The following is a 19200-nucleotide window of genomic DNA, read 5'->3' as shown; positions in this document are numbered from 1 at the left end:
CTGGGAAAGCTGCACTGCCATGCTGATGACATAAACACAATTTAAAATTAATTAAGTCTACCAGTTTTAACTCTATGCAATTCTGAAGGATTTACCTTATTTCAAATTTTGCACAGAGTATGTACAGTTTTATTATAGCACTCTTTCTAGTCCACATGAGTCAACTGCATATAAAATGCATCCTTGAGGGGCTGGTGCTGTGGTGCAGCAGGTTAACGCCGTGGCCTGAAGCACCAGCATCCCATGTGGCCACCAGCTCAAGTCCCGGATGCTCCACTTCCGATCCAGCTCTCTGCTATGGCCTGGGAAAGCAGTAGAAGATGGCCCAAGTCCTTGGGCCCCTGTACCCGCTTGGGAGACCTGGAAGAAGCTCCTGACTCCTGGCTTCAGATCGGTGCAGCTGTGGCCGTTGCAGCCAATTGGGGAGTGAACCAGTGATGGAAGACACCCCCTCCCCCCCAGTGTGTGTGTGTGTGTGTGTGTAACTCTGACTTTCAAATAAATAAATAAATCTTTTAAAAAAAATGCATCCTGGAGTTCCATATTCATTAGCCTAGTAGTCAAGACATCCACATATATCAAGTCACTGCGTTCAATTCCTGGCTCCAGCTCCTGATTCCAGATTCCTTCTGATTTTGATCCTGGGAAGCAGTGATGATGGCCCAAGTAAGTGGATTCCTGCCATCCATATGGGAGATCGAATTGAGTTTCTAGATCCCAGCTTCGGCTGAGCCCAGTCCTGGCCAATAGATGGGAGCTCTCTCTTCCACTTACAAATAATAATTTTTAAAATTTTTAAAAAAAGACTAAAAAACTTTAAAATTTAAAAAGGAGTCTTCTAATACATTAAGATGAGTAGAAGTAGGAGGGAGAATGGAAGAGCTGGTTCCCTGAGATGTGAACTATGGGACTGAGATGTGATGGGGCTGCCAAGGTCTGGCTAGAACTGAATAGAAGGAGGAAACCCTAACCCTCCCCTCCTTCCAACCTGCTCATTGACTCTGGTGTGCGAGGGCCCTTGATGGATGAGCAGCCGTACTATCTGGGCATCTCCTTTCCAGGCGGCCAAGTGCAGAGGGTAGCAGCCTTTAGAATCAGCCACGTTGGTCAGTGCATCATTCCTCAGCAGAACTTCGACCACATCCCTAGAAGGCAAAAATTAGTCCTGAATTTTCAGAACATCAACCGCTCTGTACATTTGTGTACCACAAAGCCCCCGCACAGGAATTATCTCATTTGCTCCTATCCCTTCCCTCCCAATGGACCTGAGCTCATTGTCCAGGCTTTTCCTTTTATTCCACCAGCAACCCATACAGCTGCTGACATACAGCAGCTGAGCCATCTTGACTTGCTACACTGATTCATCTCCTCCCTGTTGAGGTTTTTTTGACAATGTCTGGACTCCATTCTGAACTCGATTTCTAGTTTGTGATGTTTAAATAGCACTGAAAGATAGAATTTATGTTAAAATGATCATGTAAGACAAGTATTATTCATTACATTAATCACAGCATTTAGTGATGTGAGAGCTAAAGTAGATAGACAAAGCAGAATTAAAGTTGCTGTAAACATAAGCCAGACACATACAGTATCATTTGATGCAGAAAGAGGGATTTGGCTTTCTTCTTGGGGACACCACTAATTCGGCAGATAAAAGATTGTAATTACCTCCATGCACATGGAGCCAAAGGAAATCCTCACTGTAAATAAAAACAGCATCTGGAGATGAACTGACTGACAACCTACCTATAATCATTTAAGTTCAATATTCACTTTAATTCAGATTGTTCTATTTTCGGGAGAAATGTCTACAAATTTCTTTTTGGTTTGTTTACGATTGTTATAGCAATGATCTAATGATCACACGCAACACAGTTTAGAAAAAAAATTAATGTTGGGGGCCGGTTCGAGTACCAGCTGCTCCACTTCTGATCCAGCTCTTTGCTATGGCCTGGGAAAGCCGTAGAGGGTGGCCCAAGTCCTTGGGTCCCTACACCTGTGTCGGAGACCCAGAAGAAGCTCCTGGCTCCTGATTTTGGACCGGTGCAGCTCCGGCTGTTGCGGCCATCTGGGAAGTGAACCAGGGGATAGTAGACCCTCCCCCTGCCCCGTCTCTGCCTCTCTGTAACTCTGCCTTTCAAATAAATAAATAAATCTTTTAAAAAAATTAACGTTGAAGGAAACCATTGCCTCTTTTTGGCACACAGGAGTTAATTAAGCTGGGCTAAATACTGAACAAGAAATACAGAGTACTGTAAGACGGTAAGGGCCTGCTACTGGCTCAGGATAATGTAACATGATCCAGTAAATCCTATCTAATAAAAACTAAACCTTTACTGGTTACCTCCTATAGCACTTTATTTGAAACTGTCTTTAACTCGCTCCACTCTGTCATACTTTGGTTTCCATTCTTGGACATCCTGGCAAACCCACTGACTGTGCTCCTTGCCAGCCCCTTTGTGGAGCCATCACATCTCCCTCATTTAAAGGGTAGAGCCCAATCACTTAAGCTTATCCCTTCTTTCTCCAATTCCCCCCAGACCACACCTTCTCCAGAAAACTTTCCACACAAATTCTACCAAATTTCTAATGATATCTTTATATTTAAGAGGATTAAATAGGCCATATTATTTATGTATTTTTATCTCTTAGAAATTGATCTTTGGGGCTGGTGCCGTAGGTTAACCCTCTGTCTATGGCACTGGCATCCCGTATGGGTGCCGGTTCTAGTCCCAGCTGCTCCTCTTCCAATCCAGCCTTCTGCTGTGGCCTGGGAAAGCAGTAGTAGAAAATGGCTCAAGTGCTTGGGCCCCTGCACCCACATGGGAGACCAGGAAGAAGCAGCTGGCTCCTGGCTTCAGACCAGTGTGGCTCTGGCCGTTGCGGCCATTTGGTGATTGAATCAACAGAGGGAAGACCTTTCTCTTTGTAACTCTACCTCTCCAATAAATAAATAAAATCTTTACAAAAAATTGATCTTTTTGTTTACAGGCTAATTTTATGAAGAAATAATGTCAGGCAAGAAGTCAGAATAAATCAATAGCTACTTTAATAGAAGACAAGTTTCTCGTGACCACTCAATCTATTTTCATCTTATTAAGAGGTTAGTTACCTAATAGATTCCAGCCTCTTTATGATTTGGTTGTCCCAAATGTGATCTTCATATTTAGATCATTATGTGGCACTGGAACATTCCAGAGGAGAAAAGAACAAGTAGAAGAAAAGATAAAACTTAACCTTTGGCCAAAGGTCTTTTAGAGGGTGGGGTATGGCTGGGGAGGATGTTTAAATTATATCCTATAGAGAGACTTGGGAATTCTGCATGGATTGAATTTAGTATGCTTTTCTCTTTTCCTCAGTTCATTGCTTTATAAAAGTGAAGAAGACAACCTGAGGGGCTGGGTTAATACTTACTTGTGGCCATTCAAAGCGGCATGGTGCAAGGGTGTGTAGCCAGTGCTGTCAACACAGTTCACATTTGGCCCTCTCCACATGCTATCAGGGGAAAAAAAGAGAGACAGAGTTCACAGACTGCAGCCACAAACCAAAGCTAGAAACAGCTAGTACTTAGAAAATATTTCTGTGTGGTGTTTATTAAACTGGGTACTTAGAAATGACTCCTGATAAAGGCCAGAAGCTATACACTACAAAAACACACGGCACTGAGGGTACACAAAGCTTTGTGAACAAGGAGTCAAGTGTCAAAACAGCAGCAGCATCAATAAAAAGCTTGTTCTTCTGCACCTTTTTCCTCGTCTGTAACTTCATTATTCACTCAGTCTGAGACTGATGCCAGGTTTGCAAAAACAGCTCATTGAAAGGACATCAACTATATCATGGGAGCATACCACGTAGTCGTCACAGGTACGCTGACCCCTGTGCTGGTGACTGAATGCATCAGAGAGGACCTCAACACAGACCAGATTCAAACAGCAAGGATCAAGATCAAAAACACATGAGGGCCAGCGCTACGGCTCACTGGGCTAATCCTCTGCCTGCGGCAACGGCACCCCGGGTTCTAGTCCCAGTTGGGGCGCCGGATTCTGTCCCGGCTGCTCCTCTTCCAGGCCAGCTCTCTGCTGTGGCCCAGGAAGGAAGTGGAGGATGGCCCGGGTCCTTGGGCCCTGCACCTGCATGGAAGACCAGGAGAAGCACCTGGCTCCTGGCTTCGGATTGGTGGATTGGTGCATCACCGGCCATAGCAGCCATTTGGGAAGTGAACCAATGGCAAGGAAGACCTTTATCTCTGTCTCTCTCTCTCACTAACTCTGCCTGTCAAAAAAAGAAACACACACACACACACACACAGGAGGATAAATGTATTAAGACACAATAGATATTTTGTCCTTTCTTTACAAATCATTGGCCCTCCGTATTCATGATTCAACCAACTGTAAATCCAAAATACGCAGGGACAAAATATGTCTATACGGAACATGTGCAGACCATTTCTTCTTGTCACTATTCTCTAAACAACATATATAACAACTTTGGCCAGCGCCATGGCTCAATAGGCTAATCCTCTGCCTGCGGCAACGGCACCCTGGGTTCTAGTCCCAGTTGGAGCGCCAGATTCTGTCCTGGTCGCTCCTCTTCCAGTCCAGCTCTCTGCTGTGGCCCAGGAAGGCAGTGGAGGATGGCCAAGGTCCTTGGGCCCTGCACCCATATGGGAGACCAGGAGAAGCACCTGGCTCCTGGCTTCAGATCAGTGCAGCGCGCCTGTCATAACGTGCCGGCCGTAGCGGCCACTTGGAGGGTGAACCAACAGAAAAAGGAAGACCTTTCTCTTTCTCTCTCTCTCTCTCTCTAATTCTGCCTGTCAGACAAATAAAAAAATAAAAACTGTTCACATATCATTTACATTGTATTAAGTATTTTAAGTAATCTAGGGGTGTTTTAAAGCATATGGGGAAAGTGCATACATTATATGAAGATATTAAGACATTTTATATAAGGGTGCTACTAATGCACACTCTGGATGGTAGCAGGTTCATGGCTCAAGTGGTTGGGTCCCTGCCACCCCAACAGGAGACCCAGAATGAGCTTCTTGTTCCCAATTGCAGCCTGGACCAGCACAGGGTGCTATGGGCATTCGGAGAGTGAACCAGCATGGGAGCTCTCCTTCTCTCTCTCAAATAAATAAATAAATAAATAAATAATAAAACAAAAAAGTAGCAGAGGTTAAGCTTGTTTGTCCTTACTTCTAGTAATGCCTCTAATGGTTTGAGGGAGACACTCTGCAAAACATAAAGGAAGTATTCTATTTTATTTTATTTTCTACAGCGTTGTTAGAGATAGTTGCTTTAATTTGTATACATTTTATATATCTACAGAGATAATCACACTTTTTCACATTTAATGACTTAAACATGTATACAGGTTACTTTTCATTGAGCAATTTTTTTTAGCCTTTATTTCAATTTCCTTTTTTCAATAAAACTTATCTGCTCATTATTCATGATGTCCTTGTTCATGAATTCTGCTTAAGAGCATCTACTTGAGGGGCCAGCATCATGTCGCAGCAGATTAAGCCGCCATCTGTGAAACCAGCGTCCCATAGGTGTGCCAGTTTATGTCCCAGCTGTTCCACTTCTAATCCAGCTCCCTGCTAATGTGCCTGGGAAAGTAGCAGAAGATGGCCCAAGTGCTTGGGCCAATGCACCCATGTAGGAGAGCTGGATGAAGCGCCTGCCTTTGTCCTGGACCATCCCTGGCTGTTGCAGCCATTTGGGGAGTAAATCAATGGATGGAAGATCTCTTTCTTTCTCTGTAATTCTGACTTTCAAATAAATATATTTTTTAAAAAAGAGTATCAGGGCCGGTGCTGTGGCACAGCAGGTTAACACCCTGTCCTGAAGCTCTGGCATCCCATATGGCCGCCAGTTTGAGACCCGGATGCTCCACTTCCGATCCAGCTCTCTGCTATGGCCTGGGAAAGCAGTGGACGATGGCCGAAATCCTTGGGTCCCTGCACCCATGTGGGAGACCCAGAAGAAGCTCCTGGCTCCTGGCTTCAGATCAGCGCAGCTCCGGCCGTTGCGGCCAATTGGGGATTGGCCAATTCCCATTCCATTGGATGGAAGATCACTCTCACGCGCGCTCTCTCTCTCTCTCTCTCTCTGTAACTCTGATTTTCAAATAAATAAATAAACCTTAAAAAAAGAATATCTAGTTGAAATTCTACTTACTTGGGATTTTCATATTTATATTCATTAATTGAAGTAGGTCCAAAGGTTTTGTTTTTTAAGCTAGTGCTATTGGAGGGAATCAACGTCACATCTGGACCACAGATCAGGTGAGCAGCTTTCTACTCATTTCTGTATTCAGGAATCATTGACATAGAGCATTAAAATTACAAAGTATTGCCAGTAAAACCATCTAAGTCTTGAGTCATGATCAGATATTGGAAGCAGCTTTATAACAATGACATTTAGAAATAGTCATCATTAGAGAAATTATTTTGATAAATGCAGTATAGATACAGAAACTATCATATAACAATTAAACTGTTATGCTGGGGTCGGAGCTGTGGCGTAGTGGGTAAAGCTGCCACCTGCAGTGCCACCATCCCATATGGGTGCCAGTTCCAGTCCTGGCTGCTCCACTTCCGATCCAGCTCTCTGCTATGGCCTAGGAAAGCAGCAGAAGATGGCCCAAGTCCTTGGGCCCCTGCACCTGCTTGGGAGACCTAGAAGAAGCTCCTGGCTCCTGGCTTCAGATCAGTGCAGCTCCGGCCATTGCGGCCAATTGGGGAGTGAACCAGCGATGGAAGACCCTCTCCCTCCCTCCTTACTTCCCTCCCTCCCTCTCTCCCTCCCTCTCTCTCTCATACACACACACATTCTCTTTCTCTCTATCCCTCCCTCCCTGTCTGTGTAACTCTTAAAAATAAATAAATAAATCTTTAAAAAAAAAGCCCTGCTATGTAGTAAGACAGAAAGATTATAATGTTAAAGTAAAAAAGAAAAATTATACATAATGTATAGTTGTAGCTCCGGAAGAATCTATGACAGAAACTTATCAGATAGCAGACTGAGCGCACAAGTTTAATCCATCTCCTGCCTTAAGTTCTCTGAAGTGAGAGAAAAGATACCCCACCCTATACTAATGAGTCCACAGAGTCATTCAGCCAGATAGGTAGATAAACAGATTCAGCCCAAGAATATTTTTAAAAGATGTCATTAAGTAACTGGTAGTATTGAGGAATTCCTAAGATGAGATCAAATCTACCAAGACACAATCTTGAAGTATACAGATTAAAACAATCATATACCATTTTTCACCTATCAGATTGACAAAAATGTTAATATTGACATTATCAAGTATTTGTAAATATCAGGGAAATAAGAACACTTCAACATCACTGGTATGAGTTTAAACTGGTGAATTCCTTTGGGAAAACAATTTGGTAGAATCTACCAAAATCAAAAATAGCATTCACTTTGAGCCAGCAATTCCACTCTCAGGCAACTATCCAACAAAACCACTTTTACATGTGCACAAAGACACATGTTTATATAGGACTACTTCACTCTAAGAGTAAAAAACTAAAAACTTAAAGTCTGGGGTTGGCGCTGAGGCACAGCAGTTTAACACCCTGGCCTGAAGCACTGGCATCCCATATGGGCACCAGTTCTAGTCCCGGCTACTCCTCTTCCAATCCAGCTCTCTGCTATGGCCTGAAATAGCAGTGGAGGATGGCCCAAGTCCCTGGGCCCCTGCATCCGCATGGGAGACCCAGAAGAAGCTCCTGACTCCTGGCTTTGGATTGGCGCAGCTTCAGCCATTACAGCCATCTGGGGAGTGAACCGGTGGATGGAAGACCTCTCTCTCTGTCTCTACCTCTCTCTGTAACTCTGTCTTTCAAATAAATAAAATAAATCTTAAAAAAAAAAAAACTTAAAGCCTATCAACAAATAGATAAATACTAAGCAATCCAAAAAACACTACAAAACCATTAAAAATGACAGAAAAACAAATTGGACCTGTATGTCCTAATTTGCAGAGATTTCGCATGATATACTGTGTGCCATGGGTAAGTGAAAAATAGGAGACTTTCTATAAAACACAGAATACGAGTCCCTTTTTATAAGTGTACATATACACATAACCCTATAAATGAACAGAGGCTGGAGCAGCACTCGCCAAATACTGACAGCTGTTACTTCTGGGGAAGGAAGTATGTACGTTGGGGTACTGCGGAATGGTGAAGAGAGAATCTTGTTTGGTTCTGAATCTTACCACATTAAAAGAAAAGACAAAAAATCCACACAATAAGACTGCATTTATGTGATAATTAATTTTTAAATAATTTTCAAAAGTTGGGGCCAGTGCTGTGGCGTAGCAGGTAAAGCCGCCGCCTGCAGTGCCAGCATACCATACGGGTGCTGGTTTGAGTCCCAGTTGCTCCACTTCTGATCCAGCTCTCTGCTCTGCTATGGCCTGGGAAAGCAGCAGAAGATAGTCCAAGTCCTTGGGCCCCTGCACCCATGTGGGAAGAGCTGGAAGACGCTCCTGGCTCCTGGCTTCAGATCGGCACAGCTCCGGCCATTGTGGCCAATTAGGGAGTGAATCAGCGGATGGAAGACCTCTTTCTCTCTCTACCTCTCTGACTGTCAAATAAATAAAATCTTTTAAGAAAATAACAATTTCCGAGGCCGGCGCCGCGGCTCAATAGGCTAATCCTCCGCCTAGCGGCGCCGGCACACTGGGTTCTAGTCCCGGTCGGGGCACCAATCCTGTCCCGGTTGCCCCTCTTCCAGGCAAGCTCTCTGCTGTGGCCAGGGAGTGCAGTGGAATTTTCAAAGGAAAGAAAGGAAGAATATGCACAGAGGAAAAACAAAAATACATAAAATGTCAAGAATAAATGTTGTGTACAGATGACAGGCCACTTTAATAAGCATGTAAATCATATCTTTAAAATATTAAGATAGGATGGGCATTGGGCCTAGAGGCTGAACTGTCGGCTGGGACAGTCACATCTCAAATCAGAATCCCTGGGTTTCAGTCCTAGCTCCACTTTCAATTTCAGCTTCCTGCTAATACACACCTTGGGAGACAGCAGATAATGACTCAACTACTTAAGTCCCTGCCCCCCGTTCTGGGAGACCTGCATTGAGTTCCTGGCTCCAGGCTTTGGTCTGGCCCAGTACTGGGCACTGTGGGAATAAATCAGCAGATGGGAGCTCTGTATGTATGTATGTATGTATACATGTATGTGTATGTGTCTATATCAAATATATAATTTTAAAAATAAGATAAACTTTTAAGAAAATTGTGATTCTGTGCAGCAGATGAAACAATCAACAGAGTGAAGAAACAACCTATGGAATAGGACAAAATATTTGAAATCCATACATCTGACAAAGGGCAGGCATCTAAAATACATAAAAAACTCAAACTCAACAGCAAGAAAACAACCCAACTTCTAAAACTGGCAAAGGACCTGAAAAGACATTTCTCAAAAGAAGACATACAAATGGTCAACAGGTGTATAAGAAAAATGTTCAACATCATTATCAGGGAAATACAAATTAAAACCACGGTGAGATACCATTTTACACTTGCCAGAATGGCTATTATCAAAAAGACAAAAGATAAGTTATTAGGATGTGGAGAAAAGAGAACACTTGTACACTGTTAGTGAGAATGTAAATTAGTACGTCCATAGTGGAAAACAACATGGAGAGAAGCTGGTGTTGTGGCGCAGCAGTTTAAGCTGCTATCTATGATGTCACCTTATGAGCGCCAGTTCAATGGCCAACTGCTCTACATCCAATCCAGCTCCCTGCTAATGCACCTGGGAAAGCATCAAAAGATGGCTTAAATGCTTGGGACCCTGCCACCCACATAGAGGACCCAATACAAATTCCATGCTCCTTGTTTTGGCCTGGACCAGGCCCACTGAGGCCATTTAGGGAGTGAAGCAATGGATGGGTAACCTCTGTCTCTCTAAAAAAACATTATGAAGATTCCTCAAAAAATTTAAAATTGGAACAGTGTTTGACCTAGTGGTTAAAATGCTCACATCCCACATCAGAGTGGCTGGGTTGGATTCCTGGTTCCTGCTTCCTGCCAATGCAGTTGAGCAATGTGATAGCTCAAGTAGCTGGGAGTAAGAGACCCAGATTGAGTTCCTGGTTCCTGGTTTTGGCCTAGCAGGCCCTGTTACAGACATCTTCTGAGCAAACCAGTGGATGGCAGCTGTCTGTTACCACATGATCCAGAAATACCACTAATAGAAATAATATCAGTATTTTGAAGAGATATCTGTATTCCTACAGTCACTGCAGTATTATTTACAACAACCAAAATCTGAACCAACCCAAATGTCTCTCAAAGGATGAGTGGATAAAGAAAATGTGGTATATATACACAATTGAGTTCTATAAAGCTTCTAAAAAGAAAAAAACTCAGTCATTTGCAACAGCAAACATGGACCTGGAGGATAATATATCCGACACAAATACCACATAATCTTAGTATGTGGAAAGTCAAAAAGCTGAACTCACAGAAGAGACTAGAATGATGAATATGAGGGCTGGGGTGGGAGAGGGAAGATGTCTGTCAAAGTACACAAAATCTCAATGAGGAGGAGGAAGATTCAACCCATCTCCCCTATAACGTGGTGACAAGTTACTAACAACTCGTTGATGTGGGTTAACGCATAGGTTAGTCAGCTCCATTTAGCCATTCCACAGTGTATATGTATTTTAAAACATCATTATGTACACAATACATAAAAATACATTTTGTCGTATCACTTTTTTATTTTTATAAGTGTGTTTTGACATCTATGTTATTTGTTCACTGTCAGCTAAAGGTGGTGAAGACAAGATGGTATATCATCCTCCAGTGAGACTGGATTCCTACAGCTTTTTCCAAACAAGGAGCTAAAGCAATTATACCATGTCATACTTGTAGAATGACCTCATTGTTTTAACCAAAAATTATATAATTATGCCTAAAAATGGATTGATCAGCATGATGGAAAGTGAAATATACCTAGAAAATCTACAAAGTTGTTTTTAAACTAGTTTTCAAATTGCTACAAAAGACAAAAGATTATCATTCTATTATAAAGTAAGTAACACTGGGAATCCAAATTATTTGCCTTAAATCACAAACCAAGTCAGTAGTAGACAAAAAGTTTTATTTAAGGAGCTCTTGACAGTTGACCAATCAAGGACTTTATAACCTAATGATAAAGACAAGATGAAGCTAATATGCAGTAATAGAAGGCTCATTCAATACCAAAATGACTGGAATAACCAACAGGAGCTAAGAAAGAGGAAATATCCGCATCAGGTAAAGCAGTTGAGCACACAGGCCTATAGGCAACCAGTTGAGTACTCAATTAGGACTTCAGCCATCTCAACCCAGATCCCAGTGTAACCTTGAAACTACGATTTCAACTGTACTTTATTTTAACAAAAAAGCAAAACTGAGCAAACTCTCCAAAATGTTCTTTTACCTCCATGATTCTGGTGTACAGATCATTAAGTCTAGACAGACTATGCCAGCAATAACACTCCCTCAAAACAATTAGAAAAGACAAGGGAGATGGGGACTTTTCTGCAGAAAGCTGCAACACTTCCAATCTCTCCTATCTTTTCTCTAACTAACATCGCCTCCAAGAGACAATATAGAAATTTTAGGGACTGGGGAACACATTACACAAAACCTAAATGAAAATACAATCTCCCTGTTTGGAATTTTAGCGTCAGACAGGATGGCAGCAACATCCACCTCCACCCAAGTTTCTTCCTTTTTGGCAGCACAAGAAGAGCTATTTACAATCTAGGTTTTCCTCCCTGTCGCAGCTGTCCTAATAGGATTTTCTGAAACAGTAAGTATCAAAGGATTCTCACCAGCAAACAAAAGCTGAATACAATGCACCAAGAAAACCAAGGGGGAAAAAAAGTAAAACACAGTCCAGAAGATTCATGGACAAAGTTCAACTTGTACAGATTGTACAGAAATGCAATAGCTACTCTTGGCCTGCAGCTCAAAGCCTCAGAATAATTTTTATGGGTCTTAGACCAGTCACAGAAATCCTGCGTGATGAAACTACAGAACCTAGATTAACAGCGTGGGCTCTGCGGTTAGCAGACCCGACTCCAAAACTTGTCTCTGTCACTTGTCAGTTGTGTGACCTTGGACAGCCCACTTCATCCTCCAAACCAGTCTCTGCATCTGTAAAACCTGGGATAGGCTCCCCAGGACTTAAACAGTTCATAGAAACTTGAGCCAGGTTACTAGCATTAGCACTGGGAGGCCTGTGATGTGTCAAACAGCAAGCCTTGCCGAGAGCAAGAACAAACAAGACTGATGAGAACCTGTGACTAATTCTACCTCAAAGGCCATCCCTTTAAAAGCTGACTGCACCTTTACACACGGCAGGTACTGTGCTGGATTTGGAGGTATCAAGGAATAAGAATTTCATACAAACATAGTCCACTCTGGTGAGGCAAGAGCTGAATGAGGTTGCTTGAGGGATCTTTAAAAAGTTCACTGAAGTTTATCCATGTGGTGGTACTTATCCAAAGCCCTATTTGCAACAGCCCAATCTGGAGAAAAGGCTAGTAATGTGATAAAGGCAGTTAAGTCAGCCATGCTGGTCCTCAGTGTCCCCTGGACCATAAGACTGATAACGGGCCAGCGTATACATCACAGGAATTTAATTTCTCCCTGATGTCCTGGAACATACAGTATGCCACAGGTATCCCATACAACCCACAGGGACAGGCAATCATTGAAAGAACTCATAGGACAATTAAAGATCTCTTACCAAGTCAGAAAAACAATCATATGCCCCTAGACCCACAGCTTGCTTTGACTGAGGTACTTTTCACTATCAATTTTCTTACTTTTGATTCCCAAGGGAATCAAAACACTGGGGACCCTTTCCATCCCAGACCCCAGCCCCTATGGTTAGGTGGAAAGATCCCCTGACAGGAGAATGAAAGGGACCACACCCTCTGCTAACCAAGGGTCGAGGATATGCTTGTGTCTTTCCAGAGAATGCGGGACAGCCTATTTGGGTACCAGCCAGAAACATCAAGCCTGCAACCGACAGTCAACCAGAACCAGCTGAACAAGACTGAGAGTCCGCCTTGTTAGTGGACACACCTGCTACTGATTGTCACACTGCTGCCCTATCATCCTGCCCTGATGAACTGTCCACAGCCACATCCGCTACTGTTTTATATCCCACTAGCTCTGGTCAGCCACTCAAATGGCCCACAGCCTGTGTGCGGTCACACCATTTCTGATTACCATTGTTCCTCATTCCTACCCCCATCTGAGCAAGCACTCCTGTGGTCTCCCGTTTTGACGCTGGTTAGTCAACGAAGGGTAAGATCCCCTGGGGGGCAACCTAAGACAGGCACAGCCGCATACAGAGACCACATGGAAACGGGGTCAACAATGGTATGGCCAAGAATCATGCCTCCCATTGCTCAAAAATAAGCAAAAAGGGGGAAATGTGGTGGAATGAGAAGGCCATGCCAAGATGGCCACTGGCAACGGAGCCTGCCTGGCAACAGGCTGTGACTGGATGGCTTCGGAAACCACATGACAATGGAGCCTGCCTGGCAACAGGCTGTGATTGGTTAGGGCATAGACTGCCCCTTGACCAGATTGGCTGCCTTGGCTATTTAAGCTGCTGTACCAACTGAAATAAACGAGTCTGTAGGCTGTACGCCTCCGGTCTGTGTGGTGACTCCGCGCCTCTTGCCCCCACCACACTCCTCCTCTCAGAACGAATCCACCTCAACAGGACAGGACTGGGCATTTCCATATTCCACAGTCCCTGGAATCTGTAGAACTCTGCACCCTCTAACCAAATATGACTTGCTGGCACCTATGGATACCATAAAAATGTCAACTAAGATTTTCTACAAAGACAACATCTAATTTTTGAATTGTAGACTCCACTAATGGTTCAGAATACATAACAACACAGCCAATTTATTCAAAAGCACAATGAGCTATACAATCATCCGGGACAATACAGCCAATAAGTCAAAAGTTTTCCCAGAACACCCCAAAGCATAATTCTATGTAGACTCTACTCCATTGGCCATAAGTCTGTTCTAGAATACATTCAATTTTTAGGGTAGGAGTAGGACATCCAGAAAAGTAAAATCTAAAGCATGTCTTAAAGAATATGGAATTGATGCCTGGTTTTAGGATTTCTTTGGCCATAGTCAACCCTGGAACACCGTCATTTAAGACTCAGGTGGGCCTTTCTCTCAAAATGAACTTTAAATTTTTTTTTTTTTTTGACAGGCAGAGTGGATAGTGAGAGAGAGAGAAAGGTCTTCCTTTTACCATTGGTTCACCCTCCAATGGCTGCCGCGGCCGGCGCACTGCGCTGATCCGAAGCCAGAAGCCAGGTGCTTCTCCTGGTCTCCCATGCAGGTGCAGGGCCCAAGCACTTGGGCCATCCTCCACTGCACTCCCGGGCCACAGCAGAGAGCTGGACTGGAAAAGGGGCAACCGGGATAGAATCCGGTGCCCCGACCGGGACTGGAACCCGGGGTGCTGAAGCCGCAAGGTGGAGGATTAGCCTATTGAGCCGCGGCGCCAGCCAAACTTTTTAATTTCATTTTCCACAAACTTTTTGAAGTCCTCTCATATTCATCAGGCATGTAAAGTGTGTGCCCTATGTGTCAAGCACTATTCAAGGGGCTAGAGACACAGAATGGAAAAAAACCAAGTTCCTGCCCTCATAGAGCATGAATTTAAGAGGGAGGGGGACAGCGTGTGTAAATAAACAGAGAGCATGATTCTAGATAGTCGTAAGGATCAAAAAGCAGCAAAGGATGGACAATGGTGGTGGTGTCTTAGATAAGGTAACCAGGGATGACCTCAGAAGATGACCTTTGAGAAGAGATCTGATAAAGTGAAGGAATGAGCAAGGTAGCGTTGAGGGAGACAGCATTGAAAGCAGAACCCCTGAAAAGGAACATGTTTGACATGTGGCGAGAAAGCCGAGGAGGAGCAGGGATCACAAAGGACAGTGAGGCACGGTCCACTCAATAAGCACCCACCTGACATCTATTATTGCTAAATGCCAGAGGCTGAACACAGAGGAAGACACAAGCTAAAGGAAAAGAGGGAAGTCTATGGCCATACCACCCGAAATGTGCCTGACCTCATCTGAGGGAAAAGGGGAAGACTCACTTTCAAAAGGGGGTACAGATGCTAAAGTCTAAACCGTGATAAGGCAGTAAGTCTCCATGTGCATGATCCAGTTTGAGTTCCAGGCTCCTGGCCATCAGCCTGATCTATATCTAGCTGTTGGAGTATATTTGGGGAGTGAACCAGATGGTAAAAGATATAGCTAGCTAGCTATATCTTTCTCTCTGCCTTGAAAATAACAGCACAACAAAACCACTGACAATCTCATGCTGGGACATATGCGAAAGCTGTGAGACATGTGCACACAGAACAGAGGCAGAAGAACTTTAAGTAGGAATCAAAGTGCCTAGCCCATTTCCATGTGTGACCACTCTGTGGGATCACATTTCTGGACTGGATGATACCCTAGAGTGGCTCTTAGTGGCAGTAAACATGCTTCATGTGGTTGTCCAGCTGCTTCACAGCTTACTTTGCACAGACAAGTAACAGCATCTCAACTGGCCAATTCAGTTCAACACATGTTTATGGCAGGGAGCTGGGTCATCCCTGCCTACAAGTAGAGTAGGGAAGGCAGACCAAGTAAACAAATGACAGTACTGCCCAGTGCGTAACATTCTGAAGAGGAAGTGCACAAAGTGGCTTATGGGGAAGTGGGAATAGTGAGGCTCCACCAAAGAGGAGATCCTCCAACTCGGTCTTCAAAGCTTTGGAGGAATCAGCCAGGCAGAAGAAACAAAGCAACACCTGGGTTCCAGGTCATCCACGTGGTCTCTGCAGAGCAGAACAACCGCAGGTCACTGTGAGCAGCTTGCACGTCAAGTGAGAGAATGGTGACTCCAAGGTAAAGAGGCGCACGGGCAGACCAGGAGGGTTCCAGCATGCCACTGAAAAGTCTCAAGCAAGCAATGACCAAATGTGTGCTCTAGAAAAATCCTCCTGTTGAGGACAGTGGTGTGGCACAGTAGAGTAAGCCACCACCTATGTTGCTGGCATCCTGTCTCAAAGTGCCTGTTCGTGTCTCAGCTGCTCTGCTGCCCATGTAGTTTTTTTTTTTGAACAGGCAGAGTGGACAGTGAGAGAGAGAGACAGAGAGAAAGGTCTTCCTTTTTGCCGTTGGTTCACTCTCCAATGGCTGCTGCGGCCGGCGCATCTCGCTGATCCGATGGCAGGAGCCAGGTGCCTCTCCTGGTCTCCCATGCGGGTGCAGGGCCCAAGGACTTGGGCCATCCTCCACTGCACTCCCAGGCCATAGCAGAGAGCTGGCCTGGAAGAGGGGCAACCGGGACAGAATCTGGCACCCCAACCGGGACTAGAACCTGGCGCGCTGGCGCCGCAAGGCAGAGGATTAGCCTGTTAAGCCACGGCGCCGGCTCCCATGTAGTTTTTTACTGTGCCTGTGAAAGCAGTGGATGATGGCCCAAGCCCTTGACACCCATGTGAGAGACCTGGAGTGAAGTTCCAGGCTCCTGGCTTCAGCCTAGCCCAGCCCCGGCCATAGCAGCCATTCAGGGAGTGAATGAGCAGACGGAAGATGCCTACGTGTCTGTCTCCCTCTATCTCATCTTCCATCTCTCTCTCCTTCCTTCCCTCTCTCCCTCCCTCTCTCTGTCACTCTGTTTTTCAAATAAATAAATATTTTTAAAAGGGAAATACTCATTTTTTAAAAAATAAAAATCTTTCTATTGACAGCTGGGGGTGGCCACACTCAGATGGCCAATTTGTTATTCACCTAACTGTTCAGACAGGCTGATATCTTTCAGAATTAAAAAAACAAACAAACAAAAAAAAAAAAACAACCACAGGGCTAGGGTTCGGCTTAGCAGTTGAGGTACTGGTTAGGAGGTCTGTGCCCACACTGGAGTGCTGGGTTCAATGCCCAGCTCTAGCTCCTGATGCTAGCTCCCTGATATTGTGGACCCCGAGAAGCAGCACTGATGTCTCCAGTAGTTGGGTTCCTGCCACCCAGATGGAAGATCTGGTTGAGCTCCTGGCTTCCTATGGGCACTTAGGGAATAAACTAATGGTTGGGAGCTGTTTCTCTTTCTCTATCTCTGCTTCTCCACCTCTCAAATATTTTTTAAAAATAATTATGTTAAGCAGTTGTGTACATGATGGACTAGAAAAACTATGTGATTAGACTCAGGAAGCCAAGTTGGTAGTTACCAATTCAGGCATGAAGTGAGGGCCCAAATGAATGCAGTGGTTAAGGGAAACAGAGAAAAACAAGGATGGAATCAGTAGAAAAGATAGGACTCAGGATGGAGGGCACTGGAGTGTGTGAACTGTGCAATTCAGAGGACAACGGAAGTAAATTCAGGAGGGAAACCAGGATCATCTCGTTTTGTGATTGTGAATAGCATGAGGCAGGGAGAAAGAGAGTTTAATTTTATATTTGTTAAGGCTGAAAAGAATTTTGGCTCCCACATGTAGATGTCTGGTGGATACAAGGGTCTAGATCAGAAATAGTTTAAAATAGCCGGTGCTGTGGCTTAACAGGCTAATCCTCCGCCTTGCGGCGCCGGCACACCGGGTTCTAGTCCCGGTAGGGGCACCGATCCTGTCCCGGTTGCCCCTCTTCCAGGCCAGCCCTCTGCTGTGGCCAGGGAGTGCAGTGGAGGATGGCCCAACTGCTTGGGCCCTGCACCTGCATGGGAGACCAGGAGAAGCACCTGGCTCCTGCCATCGGAACAGCGCGGTGCGCCGGCCGCAGCGCGCTACCGCGGCGGCCATTGGAGGGTGAACCAACGGCAAAAAAAGGAAGACCTTTCTCTCTATCTCCTTCTACTGTCCACTCTGCCTGTCAAAAATTAAAAAAAAAAAAATAGTTTAAAATGACAATGTTCAAATGTTTACATATTCATGTTATCTATAATTGACCCTGAAAACAATATTATGGAGTAGGAAAAAAGATACTGTTTTTTCCATTTTACAGATAAGGACATTGAAGTTCAAGTGAGTTGCTGATTATCAGCCAGCTAATTAAATGAAACATGAAGCAGAACCCCACGTTTGACCACTAGTGCATGTTTCTTTCAGTCTGCCCAGGTCCTTGACCCTGAATGTTGAGAGAAAACAACTTGCAGCTCTGTGGTCTCTTCCTGCACTAGTTCTCAGGAGGTCAAGGGCTCTCAGAGCATTAGATCAGGAAAAGGCCTTCTGGATCACAGACCCTATACAGAGGAAGCAAAGGCAATGAACTTGAAGGTATGTGAACTTGGCAATTCAGAGGATAGCGAGAGTAAATTCAGTAGGAAAACCAGGGTTGGTTTGTTTGATCACTGTAGTAAGTTGAGGTAGGGGAGTACAGGGATGAAGGAGAGGGAGTTTTGTTTCAGATTATTAAAGCAAATTTTGACTCCCACATATAGATCTCTCATCAATTCTTCATTAATTCATGAAGTCTAAATAGGAGTTTGTCTGATCAATCTTTTTCTGCCTAAGGCCCTTGCTGTCTTCCTCTCAAAGACAGATTTTTCTCTAAACCTCAGGTAGGGCTGGAAGTTCTTTCAATACATTGAAACACTGTCCCAAATCAGTATAATTTAGTAAAGACTCCTTCTTACTAAAATGAATTTGACATATCCTTACTTAAATGATTTCTATATACTTAATGGTTGAGAGTAAAAGGAGAACTACAAGCAGCTTAGGAAACCACCCCCACCCGCAAAGCTCATTATCTTTGGAGAAAGACAACACCTACAGGTACAAAACAATCACAAAATCCCCACACAACAGTGCCAAAGGAGCCCAGTTAACTTGGAAGCATTGAACTTGCACTTTCATCTCTGCTCCCTCTTAAAATACATTAAAATCAGGGTACAGACAAACAAAAAGTACAAAAGGAACAGAAGGGAAGATAACAATGGACATAAAATATCAATCTTTTTAAAAGATGGAGACAGGTAAATTAGCAGAGTTGGATTCCTACACCCAGGGAAGGGGATGCTAACTCACACACCAGCCCTGCGGAGGCACAGGGATTGGAGGCCCTGGGTGGCAGTGGAGGCCAGTGATGAGGAGGAGTGGAAAGTCAGGGCTTGATACAAATTCTGT

General features: G+C 44.3%; 1 protein-coding gene across 5 annotated transcripts in view; it reads right to left on the bottom strand.

The window, feature by feature from the left end:
• ANKS1A (ankyrin repeat and sterile alpha motif domain containing 1A) overlaps positions 1 to 19200 on the bottom strand; it is a 208104-nt gene that overhangs the window by 112991 nt on the left and 75913 nt on the right. For all 5 annotated transcript variants that reach the window (XR_009865490.1, XR_009865488.1, XR_009865491.1 and 2 more), the window contains exons 2-3: positions 3415 to 3495; positions 989 to 1145 (exon numbers count right to left, since the gene is read on the bottom strand). Coding sequence is in view for 1 of the 5 variants with exons in the window: in XM_062185987.1 (XP_062041971.1) it covers positions 989 to 1145; positions 3415 to 3495 (238 nt within the window). In the remaining 4 variants the exon portion in view is untranslated. The remainder of the gene's footprint in view (positions 1 to 988; positions 1146 to 3414; positions 3496 to 19200) is intronic.

Source organism: Lepus europaeus, chromosome 3 (genome assembly GCF_033115175.1).
Source record: "Lepus europaeus isolate LE1 chromosome 3, mLepTim1.pri, whole genome shotgun sequence".
In the NCBI taxonomy this organism is placed as follows: Eukaryota; Metazoa; Chordata; class Mammalia; order Lagomorpha; family Leporidae; genus Lepus; species Lepus europaeus.
This window is presented reverse-complemented; position numbering and strand designations above follow the sequence as displayed.